This window comes from Colias philodice, chromosome 15 (assembly GCF_061535455.1).
Source record: "Colias philodice isolate Cphi_HAF_F1 chromosome 15, ilColPhil1 Martin Lab GWU primary, whole genome shotgun sequence".
Classification (NCBI taxonomy): Eukaryota; Metazoa; Arthropoda; class Insecta; order Lepidoptera; family Pieridae; genus Colias; species Colias philodice.
The window spans coordinates 10,815,197-10,841,870 of NC_143100.1; the positions used below are offsets into that span (position 1 = coordinate 10,815,197).

Here is a 26,674-nt window from a genome sequence, read left to right on the forward strand (position 1 = left end):
CAACTCACATTTTTCAGATACAACCAGAACCAGAAAAACCTAAAAATAAGTTTAGTTCAAAATACAGAGCTTCTTATTTAGATAAGCCATTTTACAAACCCACAGTACCTACGGTCACTCCATCTGTAAGTAACATTTCATGACATATTTACAATTATTATTACAAAAAATAATCATTCAATATTTACAGACTAAATTAACATTGAAATCAAACTGACCAAATCCCCTTTATGAAATTGGCATTTAAAATACCTACATTACTAACGGCATTTATCCTTTCTAACCAAATAGCAATAATCATTATGGCGCTATTACGTTGGCGAAAAAATCAGTTTTATTTACAACATAATGATTATTGCTCGAATTTACAAAACCATCAACATGATTCATAACTTAACATCACTGTTTATACAAAGTTGAAATTAACAAAATATGTAACGAGAAGTTTCTTGTTGCTAAAGGCTGGGCTGAAATTCTTCGTGACTGATGAGTTTACAAAGTCCGTCGATGAGCCGATATTGTACGGGAATGAGTTCTCTGATGTCACAACAGAAATAATGTCAAGAATGAACGTCACATCATCAACATTACCTCACGAATCATCCTTAGAACTGGTTAATGGAATCATTTAGACTTACCATCGCATCACCATTCACCTTTGCATTTCCCACTTTTGTAAAAATATGTTAATTAAGTCGTCGTAAGGAGACAATTTAATTTTATATTGCATTTAATTCTCTTGGATTAATTGTCTCCTAAATATACTTAGAATAAAGTTAATTATATTGATGAATTTAACTGCGCTTAATTTATTATATTGCCTGGAAATAACTTAAACGCAGTTTTGTTTACAAACTAATATAAACATGTAGAATATCATATCACTAACAACTTGATGAAATTAAATAATTTTCATTTTAACATTTTGTTTTAATGTTGTACATTCATTTATATAATATTAATTATATACAAAATTATTATCTTCAGATATGTTATTTAGGTAGTTATGTACTTTAAAGTAATAAAGAGGCTTTGGTCTATGCACATCCTTTCAGTATTCCAGGGTTTCTTGGTAATCTTTATAAATATCTCTTATTTATTATCTTGTTCTTTATTTCTATACTTATGGGTGAGAACACCTTTTATTTCAGGAACAGGGAGAAGAAATACAATTAGGGCCCGAATTGAACGCTATAGCTATAACTAAGACGCGCCGGCCATTAACTTCGGCCGATTTGAGACTGTCTGAAAGCTTGGCGAAACCTTTACAAGTATTAAATGTTGAAGCATCACAACATTCTCCATCAGTTACAGTATCCATATTTGATGCTTTAGCTGAAATACTCACGTCAACGCCAAAACCTCGAATCTCTACGACGACCGACGTTTTACCAAAACAAACCACCGATTCCAATGTAAAGCAAACACTTAATGGCGTGAGTAACAACGTTAATGTAAATAGTGGCACAGGCTTTGCAAGTCAGGAAACGGTAACATCGAAAGATAATATGAACACAAATGCTATGTTTGTACAAACCACTGAACAGAATAAACAAATTGTGTTTAACAGTTTGCCGGTTGGGGAAAATGTTACACCGTCACTAAAAGCAGAAGACGAAAAAGCTACCTTTGTTACTCCACCCCAAACAACTTCCCGTCCTCCTCCTAGTACTCCTTTATCTGCCCGTAAACCCTTTGCTATCAGAGTTTTATATTCTGAAACTGAAACTCCAATTGACAGAATGACAACTGCTGCATCAACAACAAATGTGCTGTCTTCTGACAAACCGACAATGGTATATAATAGCATCTCTGATCTTTTATTATCTAATAACGGACTAGTTTCTTCCGGACTAACAAGCATGTTATCGAGTAACATTAGAAGCATTATTGAAGGTATGGACGAAGAAAGTAAATCTAGGCTATCTGTAGGTATGACTAATCTGTTAAATACGTTGAACCCTGACGCTTTTAATAGGACTATGACAGTTGATGATAGTTCCCCTCCTAATACTACTCCTTACAGTTTGGAAGATATTAACGATACAGCGAATATTGATATAACGAATGAATCATCTGACGATATCAATAATGTCCTCCAAAATGTACAAATAGAAAATATTGTAAATAGCACGGAAATGCTTAATAATTCACAAATTGTTAATACTGAGTCTAGTCTATCTGTAAATACAATACAACCCCAAGATATTACAGAAAATATAATGTTTGCAACTGATACAGAGAGATCAATGTTTGATACTACTATACAACAAGAATTTGATCAGGTCACTACCAATACTTTAAAAAATACAGAATTATTTATCTCTGAATCAGGTTCAAGCACAATTACTAACAATGATGTTATCCTTGACAACCTTACTGAGGACCCTAGTAACAATGTTCAATCAGTCCTATCTTTTACCAACTCTCCAAATGAAGATGTCGTTCCTATTGAATTAAACAATTTACGAGAAAATTCTGTAGATACGCAATTTACCAACTCTCCAAATAAAGATGTCGTCCCTATTGAATTAAACAGTTTACGAGAAGATTCTGTAGATACGCAATTGCAATCACCTGTTTCTGCAATTCAGTTGTCACTGAATGAACCAGATGAAGTTAATGATTTGCAAGATCCAGGACAAGTGTCACAACTACAATTGTGGATATTGTCAAAAAAGGCTCGCGTTCTCAAAATGATTGAAGATCTATTACGTGATCATAATAATGAAATTAATAATCCACCGTTCAATAATCTAATTAATCGCACAAACAGAACAAGTGTCCCACTATCCAGTCGCTTGACGGAGATTATGAATACAATGACTTTTACGACTACTGTTACTTCTGACACTGATAAAGTTGAAATAAGTTCGACAACAAATCCCAACGATTTCCTTGATCCCACGACTGAACCCATTTCCCCGTCCCCATCTACGGTTCCTTTTGAAACCACTACAATTAACAATGCATTTATAGCCACTACCCTTATCAATGACGATCCATTTACAAATACGATAAAAACTGATGAATCAACCTTAGAGACTGCTAGCAATATTGCTGATGCGTTTACTAATGACATCACGGTTATGAGTACTACACTCTCAACTGGTCAAGATGAAACGACGACGGAGGCAGTTGAAAAGAAAGAAATTGATAATTTAGAAACGATGCCTTCAAGCACTACGATTAATAATGATGTAACAACTAAAATTGAAACAGAAACTACTACAATACTAAGTACAACAACTCTAGATGATCCAGAAAATGCGACGCCCTCAGGTATTGAAACTGCTACAACTACAGTTACAAATGATATTAAATCAAATGATATTATAACAATCAACAATCAGTTAAATGTTGCAACACAACCAACAATTCCAAAAAAAGATTTTGTTATTTTTGGAATACTTCCTAATAATACAGTGGTACGTAAAGATCCTAACGATAACCCACTGGAAGCATTAACAGAAGCAAGTCCATATATCATTTACGGCGTACTACCAAATAACACAATAATACGCAAGTTTCCAAATGGAACTCGAGTGCCACAAATCATGCAAAAAATTGACGTACTACCAATCAGTCCATGGAGTCTAAAAAATCCATACAGCCCCATCCATAACATTCCGGCCATTGTCAGACCACAGTCTAACCCTATCCGAGTTTCCACTAATACTGTGATATCCAAAGACACTTCAAATAACGAAAAGGAAAATCGATTAACCATCGACACTGTAAATAACCTACAAGTAATGGTATTGATTTTATGTTGTTTAGCTTGAACGCTGTGCTTTGGGCTTCACTTCTTTCCTTTTGTATAGACACATTCACGCGTAGATGGGTAAGTTGGTGATGGTCTCACGGTAGTAAGCTATGCATGATCCTGGGAAATAAAAAAGCTTTTAATAACATTGCGAGGCATAACATATTATTTCATAATTGCAGATTCCCTCATCGGCACTTAATATAAAAGATAGCAGTTCATTGGGTATAACTACCTCCACACAGCCACCTGCTGAAAAAAGCACTGCCTCGCATGTTTTAAGTTTACGCACAACTACAATGCTACCTTCTGTTGATGAGATTCTGCTTAATAGTATATCTTTGGCCACTAAAGAGGAGATGGTCATATCTTCAATGACAAGTTCAACTCCTGAAACAAGAATATTAACACTGGATATCGATCCGGAGGTATAATACATACAAATCATATTGACAACTCAATCATGCTTTGCTGGTTTAACATTTTTTTTATTTTAATTTTACAAACTCATTTCTAACGAGGAAATTTAAAAATATAAAACCGCCTTTAACATATTTATTAATTTAAAATTAAATATATAGTGGTTAAAGGTAAGTGGTGCAGGAACGATATAAATATGATAAAGTTATTTTTTGATTTTCGTATAAGAAATCGCGATCCGAAGATAACTTTTTTATGAATGTATTACAGACTAAACAAATCCGCACTGAGAAACCTGATGATGCTAATGGAAACACAGTATTCAAATTTATTCCAATAGAAGATGTTACGGTAGCGTCTACACAAGAGTCTAATGTTTTAAAACTGGCTTCACCTAAAATGCCAATATCAACTACAGTTAATAATCTTCAAACTACAACTATTTTGAGTACAACTGATATAAATACACAAACACCACAATTACAAATGAATACAGAAAGCAACAATGAAATAACTACAACAGTACAAACCTCTGTAGGCACTCCATTTGAACCTAGTTCTGAAACAGTTAGCAATGAGCCACCTACACCTGTTTTTATGGATGAGCCTCTTGCCACTACTGAAACCCAAATCACAACAATGGCAGAGACGACGCTCATGTCTTCAATCACATCGGGAACACCAACAACCGCTGAGTTAAGTAGCATAAATCCTACGACAAGTATAATTTTTTCTGAGGGAAGTACAACAGAGTCAACAACTGTAACAACAGAATCATCATCGATGCCTACGACAATCCCAACATCAACTTTCCGTATACCTACAGCAACATCTGTAGCTAGTGCAACAAATATCGTGTATCAAATGCAAACTGAGCGTAATCCAAAAAATTTGGGTGGTTTTGAAAATGCCAAAATTTTGGAAAGTCAACAACAGGAGAACGCAAAACTTTTACAAGCACTTTTATTGGCAATGGGCCAACAGCCAGTTGGCAAAGTGAATTCTAATGTTATCAATAAAGCGCAAACGACAACTATGCGGTCTATTGAAGAGGATATAAGACAATTTGAAGAAGATACAAAGTTGTTAAAAGCTTTGCTGCAAGCTACTGGAAGAGATCCAGCCTCATTGAATATACCTTCATTAGGTGATATCAAATCTATAATACTAACAACGCCCGCCATTGCAACTACAACTTTTCAAACTTCAACGACTCCTACAACGACAACTCAAACGGTACCACCTACACCACAAACATCAACTGTGAAAACCACCACATCCTCAATAAACAATGACATAAAGCAATTACAAGAAGATACAAAATTATTACAAGCGCTATTACAAGCCACGGGTAATAGAAATGCCGGTAATCAGCCTATAATTTCGGGTTTAACGTCAAATGTAAGAATTGCTTCTAACCCATTAACAACTTCAATGGGATCAAATCCAACTACTTCATTCAATGTAAGGCCAGTGTATACAACAACAAGAGCACCTTTTACATCAACTGTAAAATCGCAAATTGTTACTGTATCTACTTTACAGCCTACAACAGAAGACATTGGAATTTCTACAACTTTCCAACCTATAAATAAAAGAATGTCGACAACCATACCAAATAGTCGAACCACAATAACAACAGAACTTCCTAGTAGTTCAACATATTCAGATGAAGAAGATCTACTTTTCTTACAAAACTTGGTACGTGTTATTTGTAATTTTCAACATATGTATCGTTATTTAAGTTAATTATTGTGTATTAGAATAGTTAAGGAAATTGTATTATGAATTACAGTAATATTTATCAAATCATGGATATAAATAGCGTCACAGTATCTCATTTAAACTGTAATAATAATATATCATACTTTTCAGAAATCTGTACTTAATACAAATAACAATAATGAGGATCCCGAAACAGCACTAGCTAATCGAGTCATAGCACTCGCTGTAGAGAAAAGTTTGAATGAAATACAACAAGGAAAAAGTGTAGGAACAACAAAGGTAATGACAACAACAACACCAAAACCAACAACAACAATGAGAACCACAACTACACGCACTACAACCACACCCAGCCAAAACATGCCTTCCATTGAAGATGACATTAAACAATTCGAACAAGATACGAAACTTCTTCAAGCACTTTTAAAAGCAACGGGACAGGATCCATCCAAATTCAATATACCAACGTTACCAACTGTTACAACCACTGTGAGTGCAAATCTTCCACCAAGTGTGAACGATGATTTAAAGCTTTTATCAAATTTGCTTGCTTCACCCTCACCCTTGAATGAACCCTTTGACCCTCTGACACAGAAACCTGCTACGATACAAAGTAATAAAAACGTATCTCCTACAACGTCGATACAGACTCAAAATATTAAAATTGCTGTGAAAGATGACTTGAAGAATGAACAAGATGATGCTAAACTACTACAGACATTAATAAAGCTCCAAGATGCTCAAGAGACCACTACCATGAGAAGTAAATTAGCTATTACAGGTAAAGTTAATTTACAACCAATTTTAATAATCAGTTGATATTTAAGTACGTGTATGAACATACGTTCATCGATTTGTTTACTATAAATTACATTTTTAAAATTCTAGGGCATGATCCAGATGAAGCGCTTAAGAAATTAATACAAAAGACTCAACCAGCGGGCATGATGTCGGAGGCTACAAAGTCCTCTATTTCATTGAGCACAGAGTATGGAAATAGTAACGATGCACTGTTAGCTGCACTATTGAAGGAACAAGGTTTCGGTCCAACCACGGCAAGTTCTTTGGATGAACAACTACGTCTCGCTGTTAGTTCTAACTTTTCATTTTCTATCTTAATATTTCTTTACAGGTTTTAATATAAGGTAACAATTAACCTAAACATATTAAAATATCGCATTCATGCGAGTAACGTGTCTTCGCTTGATTCATTTGTCTTTCATCCATCTTTATCTGAGCCTTAACTTTAATACTTCTATACTATCTATTATTTAAATTAATAATCATGTAGAACTCTATAACTAATATAATCGTAGGCATTACTCAATCAAGTGGTCGTGACGCCGAAGGCTAGGCGGACGACGACTCCTCCGCCACCTCCGCCGGCGCCTCGTCGACCGATACTCGACGGGTTAGCGTGGTTGTGGCAGCAATGGAGGGAAACTGGCCCCGGACCGGGGGGATCTAGGCCGAGTAGGCCAGCGTCAGTGAAGCAACCGACGCCATCGCAAGCGACGAGCTCTAGAGTCAACTGGTTCGGATCTGGGCCTTTCGTCGGCAACGCGGACGAAGGGCCCCCCGGCAACAGAGTGGGTTTCTCATCACTTTTACTTAGGCTTTGTGATTGGGGGTGAGGTGCTGGGTGATTCCGATTAAATGGACTACGTTTTATTTGTATAACTCGGTAGCTCCTGTTTAATCTGATGCTCTATTAGTTTTAGTTGTACAGAATTGTAACTAAGTGTAAATATCAATGGCGTTTACGATTAATTTAGTTAAATGTATATGTTACTGAGAAATAAGTTTTGAAATTATGATTTTTAGAATCGTTATCGGTAAAACCACCCTGTTACGGACAAATTAGGGATACTAATATCGTATAAGATTTTATTTATTCTTTTATATTTATCTGCTTGTAAATAAATGTTATGCTACATTCGTTGTTTTTAATTTGTGAATATTAAATGTTAATTAACTTGAAATCTTATGTAACTAACTTTAAGGTTGAAATATCATTGGCACTATTGTCATTCATCTCACACTACATATTTTGTTTAATTTTGAACGATTCAAATATTCCTATATCATGTACCTACACTTTTAAAATTTAATCAACCACAACCAAATGTAAATAAGTGTATAACTATTTTGTTTTATATGAAGTAATACTCCAGTTTTAATTAACAATTGTGAATAATCCGTAGTATATAACATAAACATAGCATCAGTGTATATAATTGTGTTGAGTGTTTTTGGTGAGTAAAATTACCTTTGTACATTGTTTCTAACGTTCTCTAATTTCTTTCTAAGAACTACTAAATGCTTGCGAACATGTTATTAACTATGGTGCAATAACAATCGATTTTTGGGAAAAATTGGGTACTAAAACAGATTGGCTGGTTATAATAAATTTAATATTGCACTATTCCGTCATAATAACATGTTTGATTCTAATAGGATAACAATTTAAAGTAAATTTTTATAGTTTCTCTTTTATTGATAGATGATAATAAAAAAACGGAACGTAAACAATCTTGTAACAAAATTGCAATTTCGAAATTGTAATATAACTAAGCATACATGTGATATAAATAATAAATAAGTAGATATACAATATACCTATTGCATATGAATTATGATATGGAGAATAACGTTTTGAGACTAAAATAGAATGAAAAACTTTTGTTGTAAAAATCTTAAAAAATTGTATTTTTACTCTACTATATCTGTATATATTGTAAATTTGTGAATGCTTCATGTGAAACTAACCTTTACTGCATGCACCATTTCACTTCACCATTTCATTGCACAAAACCATTAAAATTGTGTTTGTTTTCGATTCAGGTATCAAGTCACTCTCATACTACTTGCGAGTGAAAGTTTAAAACAAGAATACTACCAATGCGCGACTTAAAATGTCTTTTGAATTGGCAACGTAATCAAACGCTTCACCGAAATCCAAAGCAAACGCAATCACGCTCATAGCTATAATGTTCAATGTGCTATGTAATTAACCCATCATTCACCTGCTAGATTCCCCTGGAGCCTCCTAGTGCTGTCGAACAGGGTCCTGGAAGAGGTCAGTTAGTATCCGCCGCCATCAACGTTACCAGGGCCTTTTCGCAATTCTTAGGAGCGGCGATACAGGTATATTTGTTCATTTATTGTGGATTCAGTTTTGTTGGTTTCGATATCAGATATAAGAATGGAACCAATAGTTTTATTTTGAAGTGAATATTACCAAGGAAAAAAATTTAAAGCAGATTACATAATACCAGCGAAAAAGACTTTTAAAGCATCATGGAAAATATATTATCGTTAAAATATTATCGTTATTTAGTGCATTCGTGCCGTGCTGGTCATTATATTGCATCAATGGTATTTAAAAGCTTTTGTGTTTTGTTGGAGCTTTATGTGTTTTACGTTGTAGAATAGTATTGTGTGTGTAAAAATGTGAAACCATTGTATTCAATTTCATTATTTATTTCATATCAACACCGATCAATCTATTTATATTGTCTTTAACAATGCTTACAATATTACTATTTCATCTTTATTAAAAATCATTTAATTTCTATTAATAATAACTCTAATTGGCTGACTTAAAACAATTATAATCCATTCAATTAATACCGACATTTGAATTGAGTAATCTAAGGTCCCATCATATAAATTAAATTCAATATGTTAATTTAATCTCAAAACAGATTTTATTATTTTGCAACAATTTCTTAATCAAGGATCTAGTTTCTTATCATTTTATCTTCAAATTTTAACTAGACATCTATTTTATTATCATAATATAGTTTCTATTCAGAATTTTTCATTAATTGCCAGTACCAAAATATTAATATCTCCTTGTATAAATTTCAGGGGGCGGCTCAAACGGTGCAAAGCGTATTCAGAGCAGGACAAAAGGCTGCATCAGACGTGTATACCAACGGCTCTGGAGGGTCAGGATAAAGCAATAGAATCGAATTTAGACACGGATCCAGGACCAAAATGAATAAGAAAACCTTGATTGATATAGCTTGAATGGACCAAAGAATTTTGGAGAATCAAAACGTCTTTTTAACATGTATCTTGTTGTAATGTAATAAAGTGTTCTATGGTCTTGAATCCGCGTCTTTCGAAACTTTTCCGAAAGTGTCATACATAGTACGCACTGTAGTGCGAGTTCTGTAAATAGCGATGTGTAGATAGAAACGATTTGTTAAATGTGTCTTTGATCTCATCAATGTTGCGATTACGGTACTGAAATTTGGACTGTAAAGAATCCTGTTGTACATTATTTGTTGGACCTATTCTTCAGTGCCAATCAGTTAAAGGCATATTTAATGTTAAGATGTGTTAGAAATATCTTTCTATAGGCCTGTGTATTATACTGTAGATAGTGTTGCTATGTTCTACAGATGTTCCTATAAGAAAATGTAGGAAAATTGTAAAGTAGGAATTAAATGCAAAGAGAAATGGACGGATATATCGTAAATTATTAGTAGGTTAGGGCGGAAATGTGATGATTACAGATAATTATATAAAACTGATGTAAATTAAATTTCCATAGTTTTATAGGGTTTCTCGACTTTTCTACTCGATGTAAGCGTGCGTTGTTTTTCGAATCTTTTTTTCACTAGATTATCGAACGATCTTTTTACGTTTAGTTTTATCTTGGTTTCAGCATGTTTTGCTATTACATATTTTAGTAAATCAATGCTTATAAAAATGCCTTCATATTAAAAAAAACTTTAATCGCCACTTTAATTTATATAATTTGCGAGTTCTTCGAAATTATCTAATCATTCCAATCCTTTGTATGGACAAACTAACAATTTTCTATAAACATTTAACATAGTAATATTTGGATTATTTTTAAGTCTGGTGCCATTTAGCACGTGCTTCGTGAATCGCTTCTGTTCTATTAGCTTTTATTTATTTAACTTATAGATTAATTATTACAATTAATAATCATGGATAGAAAGAGCTAGACTATTTTACGTAACTATTATTGAAGTAGCTATAAATATATTTTCTATACCTTCTTAAATTTCCCTACAAGATAATTCGAAGATGAATTCAATTTACTATGTGTTTAATATACCTGAAATACATTAATTTTATATTTATTGTTGTGTTTAGCTTTTTATATTAAAAGCCTGGAGACAGACAGACAGACAACAGATTTTGAAAATCAGTGAGACTAGTGTCTAGTTCTTTTTATTTGTGGTTGTACACTAGGATAGATATTAAATATATAAATGTACCTAAGTCATATTATTCGACATAAAATAACCAATATCATATATTTTTCGAGTTTACGGTGATAGTAATTAACGTCTCATTTCAATAGTATTTAATATTTTTTTGTATGTTTTCGAAAATTTGTTAATTATTATTTTTTTGCGTAAAATTAGTATAATAACTTCTTATGAACAACTGCCGTATTAATAAGTTAGTTTTAAGATGCGGGTAAATGTATAAAGACTATATTTGTAAACATTCTTGCATGCGTACCTATTTATGACTGAAAAAGGCTTGACCTGACACTGCCTCTTGCTTTTTATACTATTTTGTATATTATAATTGTGTAAGTGTAAAATATGTGAAACATAGTGTAATAAATTAATTTATCGTATAAAGTTTTTTATTTACCTTCGGAAATTCATGTAGAGTATTTAATTTTGTTCGATTTTACATGATAGTTTTTTAATATTTCGTTATTCGAACAGGCTCAGTGGTTAAGATTACAATTAAAACATTGTTTTATGACAACACAATTAAGTAATTTGATTGCTTTTGAGCAATAAGGCCGCCTTTTAGTACGTATGTGCCGTGGTTTTTCATTGTATCTAATTATAGTATAGCTTATTTATATTTATGTTTAGTATATTATGTACAATAAAGAATAAATAAATAAATAAGTACATACATCACTAACTACTGCAGGAACAGCTAAAGGAAAATATCATTAACAAAGTAGAAAAAGAGTAGAAGCAGAAAAAAATAGCTTCTAAGTAAGTTTGATTCGAAACAAAAATTTTAAATACGACGAATTGTAACTTTTTATTTCTATGAATTTAAATATTTTGTTAAATTTACTCCATATAATTGCGTCAATCCGATGTACGTGTAAACTTTCTTATCAAAAGTTATGTAAATAATATTTGCCAACTAAAATTGTAAGGTAAACATTTTTCCCTAATAACTAGTATACGATGACTCTAGCTGCATTTTATTCACTAAGGGCCGTTTTTTCAATGATTGGTTAAAACTTATCCGTCCAATAAAGTATATCACACGATAATATTAAAATTTCACGTATACGGACAATTAGAATGTGATTAGAATCACATTAGAATACGCTTTTAAAATGGTAGTTTTATACATTATTCGACGAAAAAGTTTTAACCAAGGATTGAAAAATCAGCCCTAAATTAAAATATAATTTATCTAAAAGCATAATGTTGAAGTCCACTGAAACAGTAGAAATATAGATTTTAAGTGTTTTTCGAATTTCAAATTAAAACTTCATTTTTTAAGTTAAAAAGTGGTAGGTAACTACCTAAAAAATGAAGTTTTTTTACAAAAATTCATAGGCTTCAAAAAAATAATTCACAGCGCCTTTAAATAAATTGCAGGAATTTAATAATAATTATTATTCATCACTTGAATATAATATTAGACGCCTTATAAAACATTAATAATGTTTTTTTTACTCCTGGAGTAAACTTTATTTGTTAAAAAACTGCTTAACATGTTTCCTAGATACGGAATTAAATATGTACCTGAAATATTAGCTATAATATACTTTCTGGCTTTTCTTTTGTACCAATTTTAGGCAAATATGGCGCCATCATGAGCTGAGTTTTTATAACCTTGAAGTTCACTAATATCGTAAACAACTTTTTGCTGCCGACAGGTATTCTAAATGTTTTATTTGGTAATAATAGACGTCCAATATAGACTTCGTTAGCATAAATTATACATTGAGTACCTACTGTGATATATTTGTGTCCGAACTCCGAAACTTTATAAACAAATATTTAGTTCTAATACATATTAATTTTTGACAAGAATTAGTAGGCTAATAATTGTGATGATTAGCTTGCTAGAATATATTTTTAGCCATTATATAAAACATAATATATTTTTATAAAAAAAAATGTTGGTATAATCATTTGAAATCATTATTTAGGTAACATTCAGCTAGAAAATTTAACTACTGTTATAACTTCTAAGTTCTAGGCATTGGCAGAACGTCATAATTTATTATATCTAATGGAAGAGAGGTGCATATAAAATTATGTATAATGTTCTTATATTCATTATTCATACCTCGTTTTATCACATATGTAAATATCTTTCACATTTAGGTATTATTTGATGAAAAAAGAGATACAAAAAATACGAAAATTAAATGTCGTTTCAGTTTTTTGAGCTTGTTTTGTCCATTATATAAAATATTTAATCTTTATTACTTATTGATACATTTAAAAGTAGATTAATTTGAATTAAAAACCAACCTCGTAATTATAAAGTGATTAGATAGTGCTTTCGTGTTGGGTGGATGGGTTTTACGTGAGAAGAAAGCTTTTTAATATAATACATATATACTTAAATATAAAAATGTGTACAATCAATAGGTTTAAAAAAGTATTTAATTTCCTAGCGATTATAAATACTTACAGTTATACTTTTAAAACACTTAAAACGATCATAAAAAATCGAATCGAAAAAGAATATCGTAAAAAATAATCGATGTAAAAGTTGCAAGACGTGTTATTAAAAGCCAGCATAGTATGAGAGTTAATTATATAATCTGTGCTCATAATTATAAACATCAGGTGTCTTGTTGCTAAGACGCTACGAAGGTTGTCGCAAAGTCAGTTTTTCTGCATACGAAATTAGCTTACGATTTAGGTAGTCTATCTTGGTTTGATTATTCAAATCACTATTTTTAGGTAGTTATAAAGTTGTTAATGGACGTGACTATTTTTTATATGTTTTGTATTTGATTTTGATTGCATTTTGGTATTACGGCGAGAGGTCCTACGTTCGATTCCTAGTGGAGATAAATAAAGTTTTAATAATAGGGTATGGAAGTCTGGTGTATTACTAGACCGTATAATAAACTTGAATGTGGAAAATTTAAGATGCGACTTAATTTCTATACTGTTATACCCTTAAATCCACCGCATTTACAGTATTTTAGGCTCACCTAGTTTCTTATTTTCAAAAATGTTATAAATTACGAAGATTATTCAGAAACATTATTTCATGCAAATCTTTTATCATTGACTCTTTTTTTCTACAAAATAATATGTACTTATTTTTTAAGATAAGGAACACATAATGCTCATTTTGTAATAACAATAAAAAACAGATAAATACAATTGATTCCACTTATCTTTAGTTACTACTTTGCATAATTTACTTTATCCAATCTATCTATTTACTTGAATAGTTACTTAATTTATCACATAATATAAATATCTGTAGATTTAAAAGGAAATGTGATTTAAATAGACAAGTAGGTACTACATATTATAGTCATTATTCGGGTGAATTAGATTCGCAATTATAAAATCATACTTTTGTTAACTAATAAAATATGCAATAACATGTACTTAACATTTATTGACACATAACATGACATGAATTCTTCACAAGGATTGAAAATAATTCGGTCTACCTCTTTAGTCAAGTAAAAATGATTATTGCAAGAGTTCTAACATAAACGCCCTCAAGCCATTACCTTATCACTACATAGTATAATACAAAGTCGCTTTCTCTGTCCCTATGTCCCTTAGTATGCTTAAATCTTTAAAGCTACGCAACGGATTTTGATGCGGTTTTTTTTAATAGAACGAGTGATTCAAGAGGAAGGTTTTAATATATAATTTATTAGGTTTTAGACAAAGCGGGCGAAGCCGCGGGCGGTAAGCTAGTCGTCAATAAAATATAAATCATTGAAATAAATATGTAAATGCCAATATAATAATGCCTGCAATTGGAACCAAGTTACAAGTGGGCTATACATATTTATACTGGGCTTTTCCTAAGATTGTGTGATCAGGATCAAATGCCGGATTTGGTTTTTTTGATTTGTTAACAGGATGTTACGAAAGATGTCTTAGATTTTGATTGGGATACGGTGCTTTTAAATTGCGTAATGAACTGTAAGTAGTAAGTGTGTAACTAGTAAAAGTGAAGTCCCATGTCCCCTAGTGGGGTAAGGGGCTGATGCATTATACGTCTGTTTCACTGATCGAATTTCTTTAGAGACAAGTAGGTGATCAGCCTTCTGTGTCCTGCCAGACCGAGGCATTTTTTTTTCTTCATCTCCACCGGGAATCGAACCCAGGACCCATCGGTTTTACGCTCGCGCGTCAACCACTGTACCAAAGAGGCAGTATATTATACTCGTAGATCGATACTAATGTTTTCAGTCTGATTGCGTAGTTCAGTTAAAAAGTACTACTTTTATAGGCAAATAATTATTAATTATTACCTTATTAATTATTCTTACCTATTTATTTACAGTTGTCCAATTGAGTGATATTATTATTTTAAAATAATAATGTAAATGTTGTTTAAAATCATAAGAAAACTCAAAGTTGGTATATTTACTTCCTTGACTTCGTCTTCACGGCTGTAGAAGACTTGAGCGAAAACTTGAGCACAAGTGTTGCTCTAATCTCAGAATAAGGTAAAACGAAGGCTCTAAAAAAGCTCGAATGTTAAATTTTGATAGAAAATAATATTCAAATTAAATGTTGTTAACATTGCACTACGCAGTTATTCAATTTGAAAATGCTACACATTGCGGAAGAACAAACGGAAAGGTTAATATTTATATTCTTAAAAATCAGATCATAAAATTCTCGAAAACCACCAAAAGGTTAGCTTATTAGAACTTTGGTTTCATCGACATTATCATATATGATGGATCGGGATATAACAATAGTTTGACAAGACCAAAGATAATATAATAGATCAGTAAGCGTTCTAACACACGAACGGCAAGTTGCGACGCTTGTAGTTTTGTGATGACGGTAAACTGCAAGCGTTTGACGTTTGACGGCATCCGTTTTTGTCTGTCGATGGCAGCCGTTGACATATTGACTGCTGCCGCCGACTGCGACGCATCGACGACTGCCGTCGACATGTGGCGACGGCTGAAGTAGCCTCTGCCGTTCACAATTTGCCGTTCGTGTGTTACAACTCTAACAAGTCGTTAAATACGCAGTTTGACACACAGACATTTCTTAGAACGATGTTGGTTATGAATAAATTTCGTAAGTACGTACGCCTATGTGTTTATGTAATGTATGATCTTGTTTAATATGTAATGATTGCTTAAGATATGTTTTTTTTTTTACTTTTTGGTTTAAATTCACACTTTCACTGCTTGTAAATAGACGAAGACTAATGAGAATAGAACAAAATACATTTATAGCTATCTAGCTCATCTAACTGAGTCGAGAAACGTTGTTAGGGATGAAAAATGTGGTAAAAAATAGTAAAAAATAAATTCTCAGAGCCACTGTATATAATATCATAAATAATAAATAACGAGATCTATTATAAATATTATCTATTACTATTAGTATTACTAGCTTTCCGCCCGGGGCTTCGTCCGTGAAGTCAAAGAAAAACCCGCACAGTTCCTGTTGCCGTCTACTAGCGTAGGTACTACTAGCCTCAAACTATCTCTGTTCGAAACTTCATCCAAATCGGTTCAGACCGACAGACAATCAGCCAGAGATACTTATGCTTTTATAATATTAGTAGCGGTCCGCCCCGGCTTCGCCCGTGGTACATTTTTCGCAATAAAAGGCAGCCTATGTTCTTTCTCAGGGTCTAAAGATTGTCTGTGCCAAATTTCATCGAAATCGGTTAAGAGGTTTATGCGTGAAAACAATACATAAGTACATACATAATTACATAATTACAAACTTTTCCTCTTTATAATATTAGTATAGATTATAGTAAGGTTTAGGATTATTAGGTACATTGTTACAAAATGTGAATACTTACTTCAAATTCGGGTTATTTTCGCCCTTTTTAAATCAAGAAAAGCTCTACAAATTTTGATTGTCTTTATTTGATAGGTTGGATCGTAGCGGAAAACATCACAGTGCGAAATAAATAGATATAATTATTTAATTAATGTTTGAAATATTCCAAATCGCTTTTCAACGACTTTTTCCACAACTCAATAAAGCAACGGAAATGTTGAATGGAGGCATTAGTATGTACTTAATTACGTAATACAATTTAACAAATTAACAAGCAGGTATTATGTGACCGGAAAATAATGCAAATAGTTAGGCACAGTTGGAAAAGTTGGGAAAAATATTTGAAGTGAAACTTCTTTATCGGGGTTGGAAAAGAATTTAGTGTAACGTTTTATCGTTACGCGTGACATTTTTCCGTTACGCGCCATCTTTGTCTTATCACCACGCGTGATTGACGTATTTCTGTAAAGTTGCATATAGTAAATTATTTTTTTAAAAATAAGGTCATAAAGAAGTTTCACTTCTTACGTGTGTACACATGTACACGCACACATTTTTTTTCTTAGTACTTATACCTATTGTGAAGTAAATTCTTCATAACTACCTGTGTTTTGTTGGTGAGCATATTATAATGCAATAGAAAGAAGGCTGATGAGTATTTTATTTGATCCTTTAAAGTTTAAAAGATAAAAAAATCTTATGCAGAATACCTATTTTATGTGGCAAATTATTTAAGTGAGCGTAGATTATTGTTATTTATTTTAAGGATTATTAAGTCTTCTAAATGTGCAATTCAATACATGAAGAAAAAAAGCTTTGTTTGAAAAACGAACAAACACATTAAAGCAATGCTGAATTTCATCATCAAACTGCCACAAGCTGACGTGTCATGCACGCCACAAGCTGAAAATAATATCACCCTCAACTCTTCGATACCTGGCGTTTTAGGAGGAATTTTCTTCTACGCACCACTCCTCTGAGGAACGACCTTCCGAATCATCGCATCAGTCTGGTGACGAGCCAGTTCGTTTGCCCGCTATTATATAAAAAAGGACAACAACAATAGTACAGTTATCTTTTATAGTCGTAGTTGTATAAATCTTAATAAATTCCCACTTCACTGACATGATTACATAAACCTTGTCAATACCTCCATATTAATTTAATTAACAGTTGTTTGAGTTCTAATAATATAAAGTTTGAATTAATTACATCCTGTTTCCGATTAACACAGCATTTATCAATAAATACGCACTTGATCAATAAATAGACATAATTGAAGGTTTGCATAATTTTACATGTAATTTATCGTATAACAAAATATTATTTATTAAGGTACTGACTTGAATTATATCATGTGCTGACATTTGCAATCCAAGATAATTCCCTTCAGGTATTATCGAAGACTATGTAAGCACTATAAAACTCATTATTTGTCCTCTATTACTATCTGAGTACAATTCAGTATTTATTGTTCTTAATTACGTATCGTAATTGACATTTGCTTTTGCAATACTGTAGTGATTACTTCGCTCCGTTTTCTTACAATGAAAAAGCGCTGCAAAGGCAATAAACTTATATTAAATGCTTCGATATTCAATCCCTTACTATATTTAATTTTAAAATTACAGTATCTGCATCATTGGTAGTATAAAATATAATAAATATATATAATATTAGATAACCATGTAATATTATCTCGAGAAACCATGAATGATATCGATTAATTTTATGAACGTTAATACTTTTTCCTTTTTCTACATTTAGGCAATTAGGTTCCATGAAATTGCATACAAAAACTGGTAAAAACCACCAGCGTATTGCTGAAATATCGGGAATTGGATATTGAACGGTAAAGATAATAAATAGACCATACAAAAGCGAATTTGACTCATAACCAGTCAGGGTTAGTCAGTTAGGGGAAAACACGCAGTTACAACATCTTACAGAGGTTCTGAGAACGCTGATCTTGTATTCTTTTTGTATACCAATTTTGTAAGGCCTCGGACAGGCTTACGAATCAAACGTTGGACAATCTATTTATAGATTTGTAGTTGAAGAAAATGACGAACAATTTTAAATAATAATTTGGTTATTGTTAAAATATGTTAGGACGATCCAAAAGTGATTCTAGAAGAAGTCTAATTGAATAAATAAATGTTTGAGTTTGAAAAAACACGTTTGTAGAATTGAAGAAGAAAGACTCTATTTCTGTGTCATTTGCTAGTGGGCTTTTATAATACTTCCTTAACATTATGTTATTATATAAATAAGTAAACTTGCCTATTTCACAGATATAAGTCTTATTACGTCTTTAAAGTCTTAAAATCTATTGAATAATTCTGTTTGACTACTACGAATAATAAAAATATAAAAGCGAAGCTCTTTAGATGTGTAGATATATGATTGTACCCCGTATACTACTATTATAAAGCTAATATTATAAAGCTGAAGAGTTTGTTTGTTTGAACGCGCTAATCTCGGGAACTACTGGTCCGATTTGAAAAATTCTTTCGGTGTTAGCCCATTTATCGAGGAAGGTTATATATTATCATCATGCTACGACCTACACGCCACGGGGGTGTAACCGCGCGGAGCAGCTAGTATAGAGATAAAATGCAATCAGAATGACTATTTTTTTCTTCGGCTACCGGCATGACTTGCTAGATTTACATAAATTTAAAACTTGTGTGACTATGTGATGCATGGAAAAGTATAATTTTCTATTAAATATGTTAATTAACAGTGAATTTTGAGAGTAAAGTTGTGAATTTTCACGCTTTTATCCTTGTGTTTATTGCTCTTATACAACACGTAAATACTTATTGCAAATACAAATAATTGCAATATTACAACATGACTGTAAAACCCCGCTTGTTTCAAGATTGCTTGTTTCATAAGGTTTTACAATGGTCTCATTATTTAACGTTTTGTCTCTATTATTTTGGAAACTTATATTTGAAATTTATATTATTATCAAGACGGGAAAATTAGGAAATAGTTTTCATTTAATAAATTGTGTATTTTAGAAGAATATATAGTTAATTATGTTTATATTGAAGTAAACTGAGAGTCATAATTAAATTCAACATCATTAATAATGATTTTTTGTCCCGTATCAAACCAAGAAAAGCCGGGCGAGCTTTTCGCATAAAATAAAACTACATTAAATATATGGATGTCAAAATTTTAGCAACGACAATATTATAATAGTAACAAATATGTTGCTCTTTATGAAAAATATACAAATAAAATAAATGATTAAATAAATATAATTAAGTTTAAAAGCTATTATGTAATTTACATGTCACAAGTCATTATTCATAAAACAAGTCACAGTACTTTTAAAGATGTTAAATGTTTAATCGATACTCCGATATATTCAATAATCGATTCATAATTTGGTAGAGCCTTCGACGTGCATAATCGCACGTAACACTAATTTAAATAAAGTTTGAAGGTATCGACATCACTCATTGGACAACAAATTAAAATTTTTATTCTACTTGTATATCATTTTATCAGGTATTTTTTCAGTTAAATTAGACAGAGAGAATTTTCGCATTCTTTAAATAAATATTTATATTGTTTTCAGAAATTGGTGTGATTAGAAATTATAACAATTACACTATAGGTACAAATTATCTCCTGTTTTCCTGAAGATTTCAATCTCAATGCAAATTCTATGTTCCTTTTCAATATAGGAAAGCAAATCCTTATAAAATACACAATAATGCTAATAAAAGGGCGTAAGCTTACATATACAAACTTGTATTGTCTCTTATAAGCTGCATAATACCGATGCAACGGCCTTGCCAACGAACTTTCGTATCAAATGCAATCCACTCTCCAAGTGATTGTCTTGGGTTTTCCCACTACTTATGAACCTTTAAAATAATTAATCTTAATGATGCGTCGGCTTCGTTTATGATTTTTTAATTGGTTGCTATATTACACTAGTTTTAATGGCTTTCCTTGATCAGCTCTGCGGCTGCTATGAAAATTTAATAATATGAATATTTCTGAGGTTTTTATTTATTAAAATAGCACAATAAATATGACAATCAGATATTGATTAGTAGGTGTATTTAAATATGTATCATATAAAATACATTAGCCGGCATAATTAACATAAATGTGTTATTAAAAATAAAATATAGGGAAACGCGTTCGCGTTTTTATCACGCCTGCAAAGACAGGTAGCATTTCAACGGAAAATGTGAGAAAAAATCATGGTTCGACCACTTGGAACGCTTCAAGTGGAAACAAAGTAGGTCGGCGCGCTCGACTGGCTTCGACAATCCTCGGCTATCTTCGACGGCAGCAGCGGCCCGGCGTGCGCGCATACAACGCTGTAACTTGGCCGATAGCGCTCGCGTACGCAAAATATTTAAACACAAATAAAAACCGGGATGAAATTTTCTTTGTAAACAAACATCGCGTGGAAATGAACTGAACTGTTTTCATAAAAATATAATCGATTTTCAAAGTGACTCTTGTTGACAAAATGTTGTGGGAGAACGGTGTGACCGAAGACGCAGAAACGGTAAGACTTAATTGTTTTTTAATTGGTATTTTTGGGTATTTGATAGCGGTTATGAAATTTGATTGCTGCTGTTGTGTTATAGCGGTGCGCTTGTGTGCGCGTGCGTCTGTGTGAGTAACTTTCTAGTTTTCGCTCGTTGCTTGAACGTATTTGCATAAACGTGAACAGTTTTTCATAATACAGCCACATGGGCATTAAAGAGCTTTGTGTTTTGTAAATATTCAGTGCGCATCCCGAGTGCTGTGACATCGTTAGTAATGGCTGTATTAGATGTAAATAAATGTGGATTTCGTTTCGTACGTGTGTTTAGTCATGCGCTGAGATGGTATGTTTTAAGTAGAAACTAAGTTTTTATTAGATAGGCTGTAGTTTATTAAGTTATCATTAAATTTATTGATAGCTATAACTTTAAGCTAAGTTTAAGTTAAAATGTAATTACTGCAACTATACATGTGACAATAGCGACATCTAGCGCCACTTAGTGAAAAACTGAAAACTCTACATTGTTATTAGCATGTTTACAATAATTGTTTTAAAATAAAAATCCTAAAATACGGAACTTATGTTTCATTTTGAGGTAATTCAGTAAAAAGAAGAAATACTGATTTCTATGTTTTTCTTTGAACACGCATTTGACTAAGCATAAGCATTTTTTAATATAAAAAAAATTGTTAATATAACAATAATAATGCATTCATAAAAAGAAAAGAGTAGGTAAGTATAAGTAATTGAAATAAAAACGCCAGAATTAATTATACATAGTAGATAGAGAAGATAATGGAGGTTTTTAATACTTCAAAGCAAACGAGATGATTGGTGCTATTTAACATTTACTTTGAAACAAAAGAAATCTTATATGATAGTATTGATAAACAAGAAACAATCTTATGTCATCGTGATAAGGTTGTGTTTTATTTGTCGTAACTTTGCGACTCGTTACCTTTTTCAATGGGCTTCGCTGACATTTATAGATTGTAGACTCGACCAGTTTTTTCTTAATTTAATTTTTATGTTAAAAATTAATGCCTCTTAAACACGATTAAAGAATACATTACAAATTTAAAAAAATACAAAAATATAATTAAAATTTTAAAATTTTCCAAAGAGTACTTTTTATTTTTTATAAGACTATGCCTACATCTTTAAAATAAAGAGAAGGATATAATCATTACTCAAAATAAACTATTTTCAGTAAGCAAATTATAGATTTTTGAATAGTCTAGACTCTAGGCTAATATTATACGATGTACCTCAGCCTTAGCTTTTCTACTGACTTCAGTAATTTAAATAATAATAAAATACAGTTAAAGCGCTTTATTTACAACTAGCTTTCCGCCCGCGGCTTCGCCCGCTTTGTCTAAAACATAATAAATTATATACTAAAACCTTCCTCTTGAATCAGTCTATCTATTAAAAAAAACCGCATCAAAATCCGTTGCGTAGTTTTAAAGATTTAAGCATATATAAGGTCATAGGGACAGAGAAAGCGACTTTGTTTTATGCTATGTAGTGATGATATTATTATGTAAAGCCTAGGAAAGGCTCTACAAAGTCGTTGACATTTCTAGATGCATGTTATTATTATCTAAAGGCATGTCAAGAAACTATCAAAAGAATGTAATAACGTTATTAAATAATGTTTTATATTATAATTTGAAGAAACACATTAAAATATTCGCATAAATATCTTAAATAGTTGAACAACAAATGAAAAACTCTATTAGGCGTAAGAGTTCATTGAAATTACAGTTAGCTTTTCGGCTAACATCAAGTTTTAAGTAACATTATGTTACTTAAGTGATAAATACACATAGAAAAATACACTTAAACACATAATCAATGATTTTCCGACCATTTACCAAGATTTTACATAAACGGTTCACCGCGCTTTACTATCTTGTAAGAGAACTAATAAATACGCTTTTAAAATGAAATTTAACTTTAATTAAAAAATTATGCGATTTTTCTACCTATGCATATATTAATACAGAAAAACAAAAATGTTTTTGATGTAAGAACCATATTTAATAGTGAAGTTTTCGAATAGTATTTTTTAAAGCTCTTTCAATTTCATGAATACCTATCTTTTGTGAAATGATTTTTCACACTGAATGTTTCTTACTTAAAGTTTATGCAATTATTACATTTAATATTGATGCATTAAAATACAAAACAATAAATAATCTTATCGATAAGCTGTTCAACTAGTGGTGATGTAAGCTTTATTATAAAGTAAAGTAATAATACATAATAATAATACTTATAAGATACAAAGGATGGAAATATGAAATACTCTGTAAAGAAAAGAGATAGAAGCTTGATTGAAATTATCTATGGTTCAATAATTATAAGTTTTCAATCCATACTAATATTATAAATGCGAAAGTAACTCTGTCTGTCTGTCTGTTACTCAATCACGCCTTAACTACTGAACCAATTTGCATGAAATTTGGTATAGAGACATTTGATACCCGAGAAAGGACATAGGATAGGTTTTATCCCGGAAATCCTACGGGAACGGGTTTTTCTTTGAAAACGCGGGTGAAGCCGCGGGCGGAAAGCTAGTAATTTATATGTCTAGGTAGTTGTAGGTATTTTGACATAAAATAGTTTCTTTGTTTAATTCTTGTAACAATATATTACAATGTATATACTTCGGTAAATTTATTTTGGGAACCTTTAGGCATTTAATTGATATAATATCACATGAGTAGAAATAATATGTACTATTACCATGTATAGTGGAGCCAATTTAATAGGCAACATTTGACGTCTATCAATTTTATCTTCATAGGGTGGTAACCTGCTTAAAAACATCGATTAAAGCGAATTAATCGATACGGACTTGAAACAATTGTCAATCGAACTTGAAACACATGTCAATAATTTATGATGATTTTTATTCCCAAGTAACCAATGCATTCGATTCTAGATGTCAGATTTCGATTTTTAGAGTAACGTCTCTGGTATTTAAAAAGAAAAAAGGTTTATTGACACAAAATTGTAGCGACGTCAGTTCTTTAAATAAGAAAATGTTTAGAATGGTTTATCAGTAAAATCAAATCTTAAAATTAGTTGCATCGGTCATTATTATTATAAATATGTAATCGTAATTGAAAAAAGTTAAGCAAATGTGCAGTTCTAACAAAACGAAATATCATGTTATTCTATGTCGTCGTTACTAGGTTACGTTGTTGAATTATGTTGAACTGTCAAATGTTGCCTATTAAAATGGCTCTACTATAGGTATATGTAGGTAATTACCTATCATAAATATGAAGGAAAATGAAGTCGTTAATTAGATAAATCATACACAAATCATTTTACAAGTTTGCTGACACTCTCAGTATTTACTGATTAGTTTTTAATTATGTCTTATTTGCATTTAATTAAAATATTATGAGCCCATTCAAACAACCATATATATTTTCTATTAATTCGACAACTTTTTCGTTGAATTACCTATAGGTGATGATAATATCTAGAAGGATCGATATTTTCAATTAGGTATTCAAGTTTTCTTTAAATTTTCCTTTATCTATTAAATAGATAGATTTAGGAAACCCTTTAAAAAACCTGAATTTATAAGAAATTAAACATTAACTAGGTACTTTTTTTAACAAAATAAAAAGAACTAGTGTGCCGAGCATACGTGTCAGAATTGAGACTTCTTTGGAAAGATGCAAAGATACAAAATTCGTCGCCTAACTCCATAACGTGACGGTATTGCCATGACGCGATGAAATTTTACTCTCAATGTGCTTAAAGTTTAAAAAAGGAAATTATTAGTCCGTAATTTTTCGATATATCTAGCTAATCTAGACAACACATAGTGCGTGCTCAGACATCATTAATACAATGGGGGGCTTATTAGCGCTTTCTCGTACGTGCACTAGTCTGTATAAATATTTAATTGGTGATTTAGGCATTAATTCCAATTACGACCTATTTATCTTTTTAATTGCGAGTATCTTTCTAAACAGATATTTAATATACAGTATATATAATCAAGAAAGCGTAGATTAACTCTTAAAATTTTATTAAAAATATTATGTTTAATACAGAAGGGTTCTAGTAGCGATGGCGTAGAATTTTAAGAGTTACTGAATCTGGTCTGCGTGCTAATAAGAGTCTATCAATGGAGGCTCTACATTTGATGGTTTTGTTACCTGTTAAGATTATTTTCTATTAATTCCACCCTAAAGTGACAAATGTGCTTATTTACTACTTATGCATGAGTCATTCCTACGTTAAAATAAGATGCATATAATCCTAAAATAACGTACGGACTCTTTTTCCGTTTTATTATGCTAAATCTCTTTTATTAATAAAAATGAGAGCTTGATTATAAAATGAATAAAACCATGATACATCTTGTAAAGTTTGAAATAATTGTCCATTATTCATATCAAATAATAAGATACTAACTACACGTTCAAACAATGGCCCATCGATTGGCATTCGCGATTGTATTTAAATTATACGCCTGATAGTAAAAATTAGCAAACATTCTTCAGTATAAGTCACAAGTTATGACTCTAGTTACGCATTGCTTTGTAATTGGTTTCCCACACTCTTGAGCCCTAGTTATTTTATAATAAGCTAGTTTTCTCTATGCTATGAGGGGCCAGCGCTATGACTAATTTAAGTTATTCTTTAATTTCTGTACTTTAATTATTTTTCCTTAATAAACTATACGTATAAACAAGAAATAGGCTTTTTATACATATAAAAATCCACATAAAATAGATAAATAATTATGTGATGTTGTGTACAAATGAAGAAACAGTCTCGGTACATTTCCATCAAAAAATAACATTCTAAAGTATAAGCACATAAATAATAATCTAAAGAATTTAGAAATGTAACATAAAGCTCGCACGGTGATGTCACAGACGCAAAAGTACGGTTTGTTTGTGGTCAGATTTTCACCCGCATTGAGGTCGAGGACGCGGCTTCTGTTTTCACGTTACGTGAGGTGTGTGGCGATCTCTTACTCATGTGTGGCAAGTCCCTTATTTGAATATAACTATAGAAAAGTCAAAGACACGTATACCCGTAAAATTTAATTATTTTTTATTGGTGTATTTCGCATGAGAAATGTTTTTTCTGCTTATTGAATATTGACCTCTTAAATCAATAGACATAGATAAGGGAAGACACGGGAAATAAGAAGAAAAAACCAAGGAAGTAACTTAT

At 31.6% G+C, this 26,674-nt stretch overlaps 2 protein-coding genes across 18 annotated transcripts in view; both read left to right on the plus strand.

Annotated features, from left to right (window-relative positions):
* Nucleotides 1-11,547, plus strand: part of LOC149482496 (uncharacterized) — a 95,557-nt gene extending 84,010 nt beyond the window's left edge. For 4 of the 17 annotated variants that reach the window (XM_089704010.1, XM_089704019.1, XM_089704012.1 and 1 more), the window contains 8 exons: nucleotides 18-125; nucleotides 1,152-3,758; nucleotides 4,457-5,887; nucleotides 6,062-6,692; nucleotides 6,800-6,999; nucleotides 7,228-7,500; nucleotides 8,945-9,058; nucleotides 9,785-11,547. In XM_089704010.1, the coding sequence (XP_089560136.1) occupies nucleotides 18-125; nucleotides 1,152-3,758; nucleotides 4,457-5,887; nucleotides 6,062-6,692; nucleotides 6,800-6,999; nucleotides 7,228-7,500; nucleotides 8,945-9,058; nucleotides 9,785-9,874 (5,454 nt within the window). In that variant the 3' untranslated portion in view covers nucleotides 9,875-11,547. Of the gene's footprint in view, nucleotides 1-17; nucleotides 126-1,151; nucleotides 3,759-3,948; nucleotides 4,195-4,456; nucleotides 5,888-6,061; nucleotides 6,693-6,799; nucleotides 7,000-7,227; nucleotides 7,501-8,944; nucleotides 9,059-9,784 lie in introns of all 17 variants that reach the window. The other 13 variants (XM_089704028.1, XM_089704018.1, XM_089704021.1 and 10 more) reach the window with 13 other exon arrangements.
* Nucleotides 11,548-21,258: 9,711 nt separating this feature from the next.
* The window catches only part of Ets98B (DNA-binding protein Ets98B), a 28,938-nt gene continuing 23,522 nt past the window's right edge, over nucleotides 21,259-26,674 (plus strand). The window contains exon 1 of the mRNA XM_089704066.1: nucleotides 21,259-21,475. Within this exon, the coding sequence (XP_089560192.1) occupies nucleotides 21,437-21,475 (39 nt within the window). The 5' untranslated portion in view covers nucleotides 21,259-21,436. The remainder of the gene's footprint in view (nucleotides 21,476-26,674) is intronic.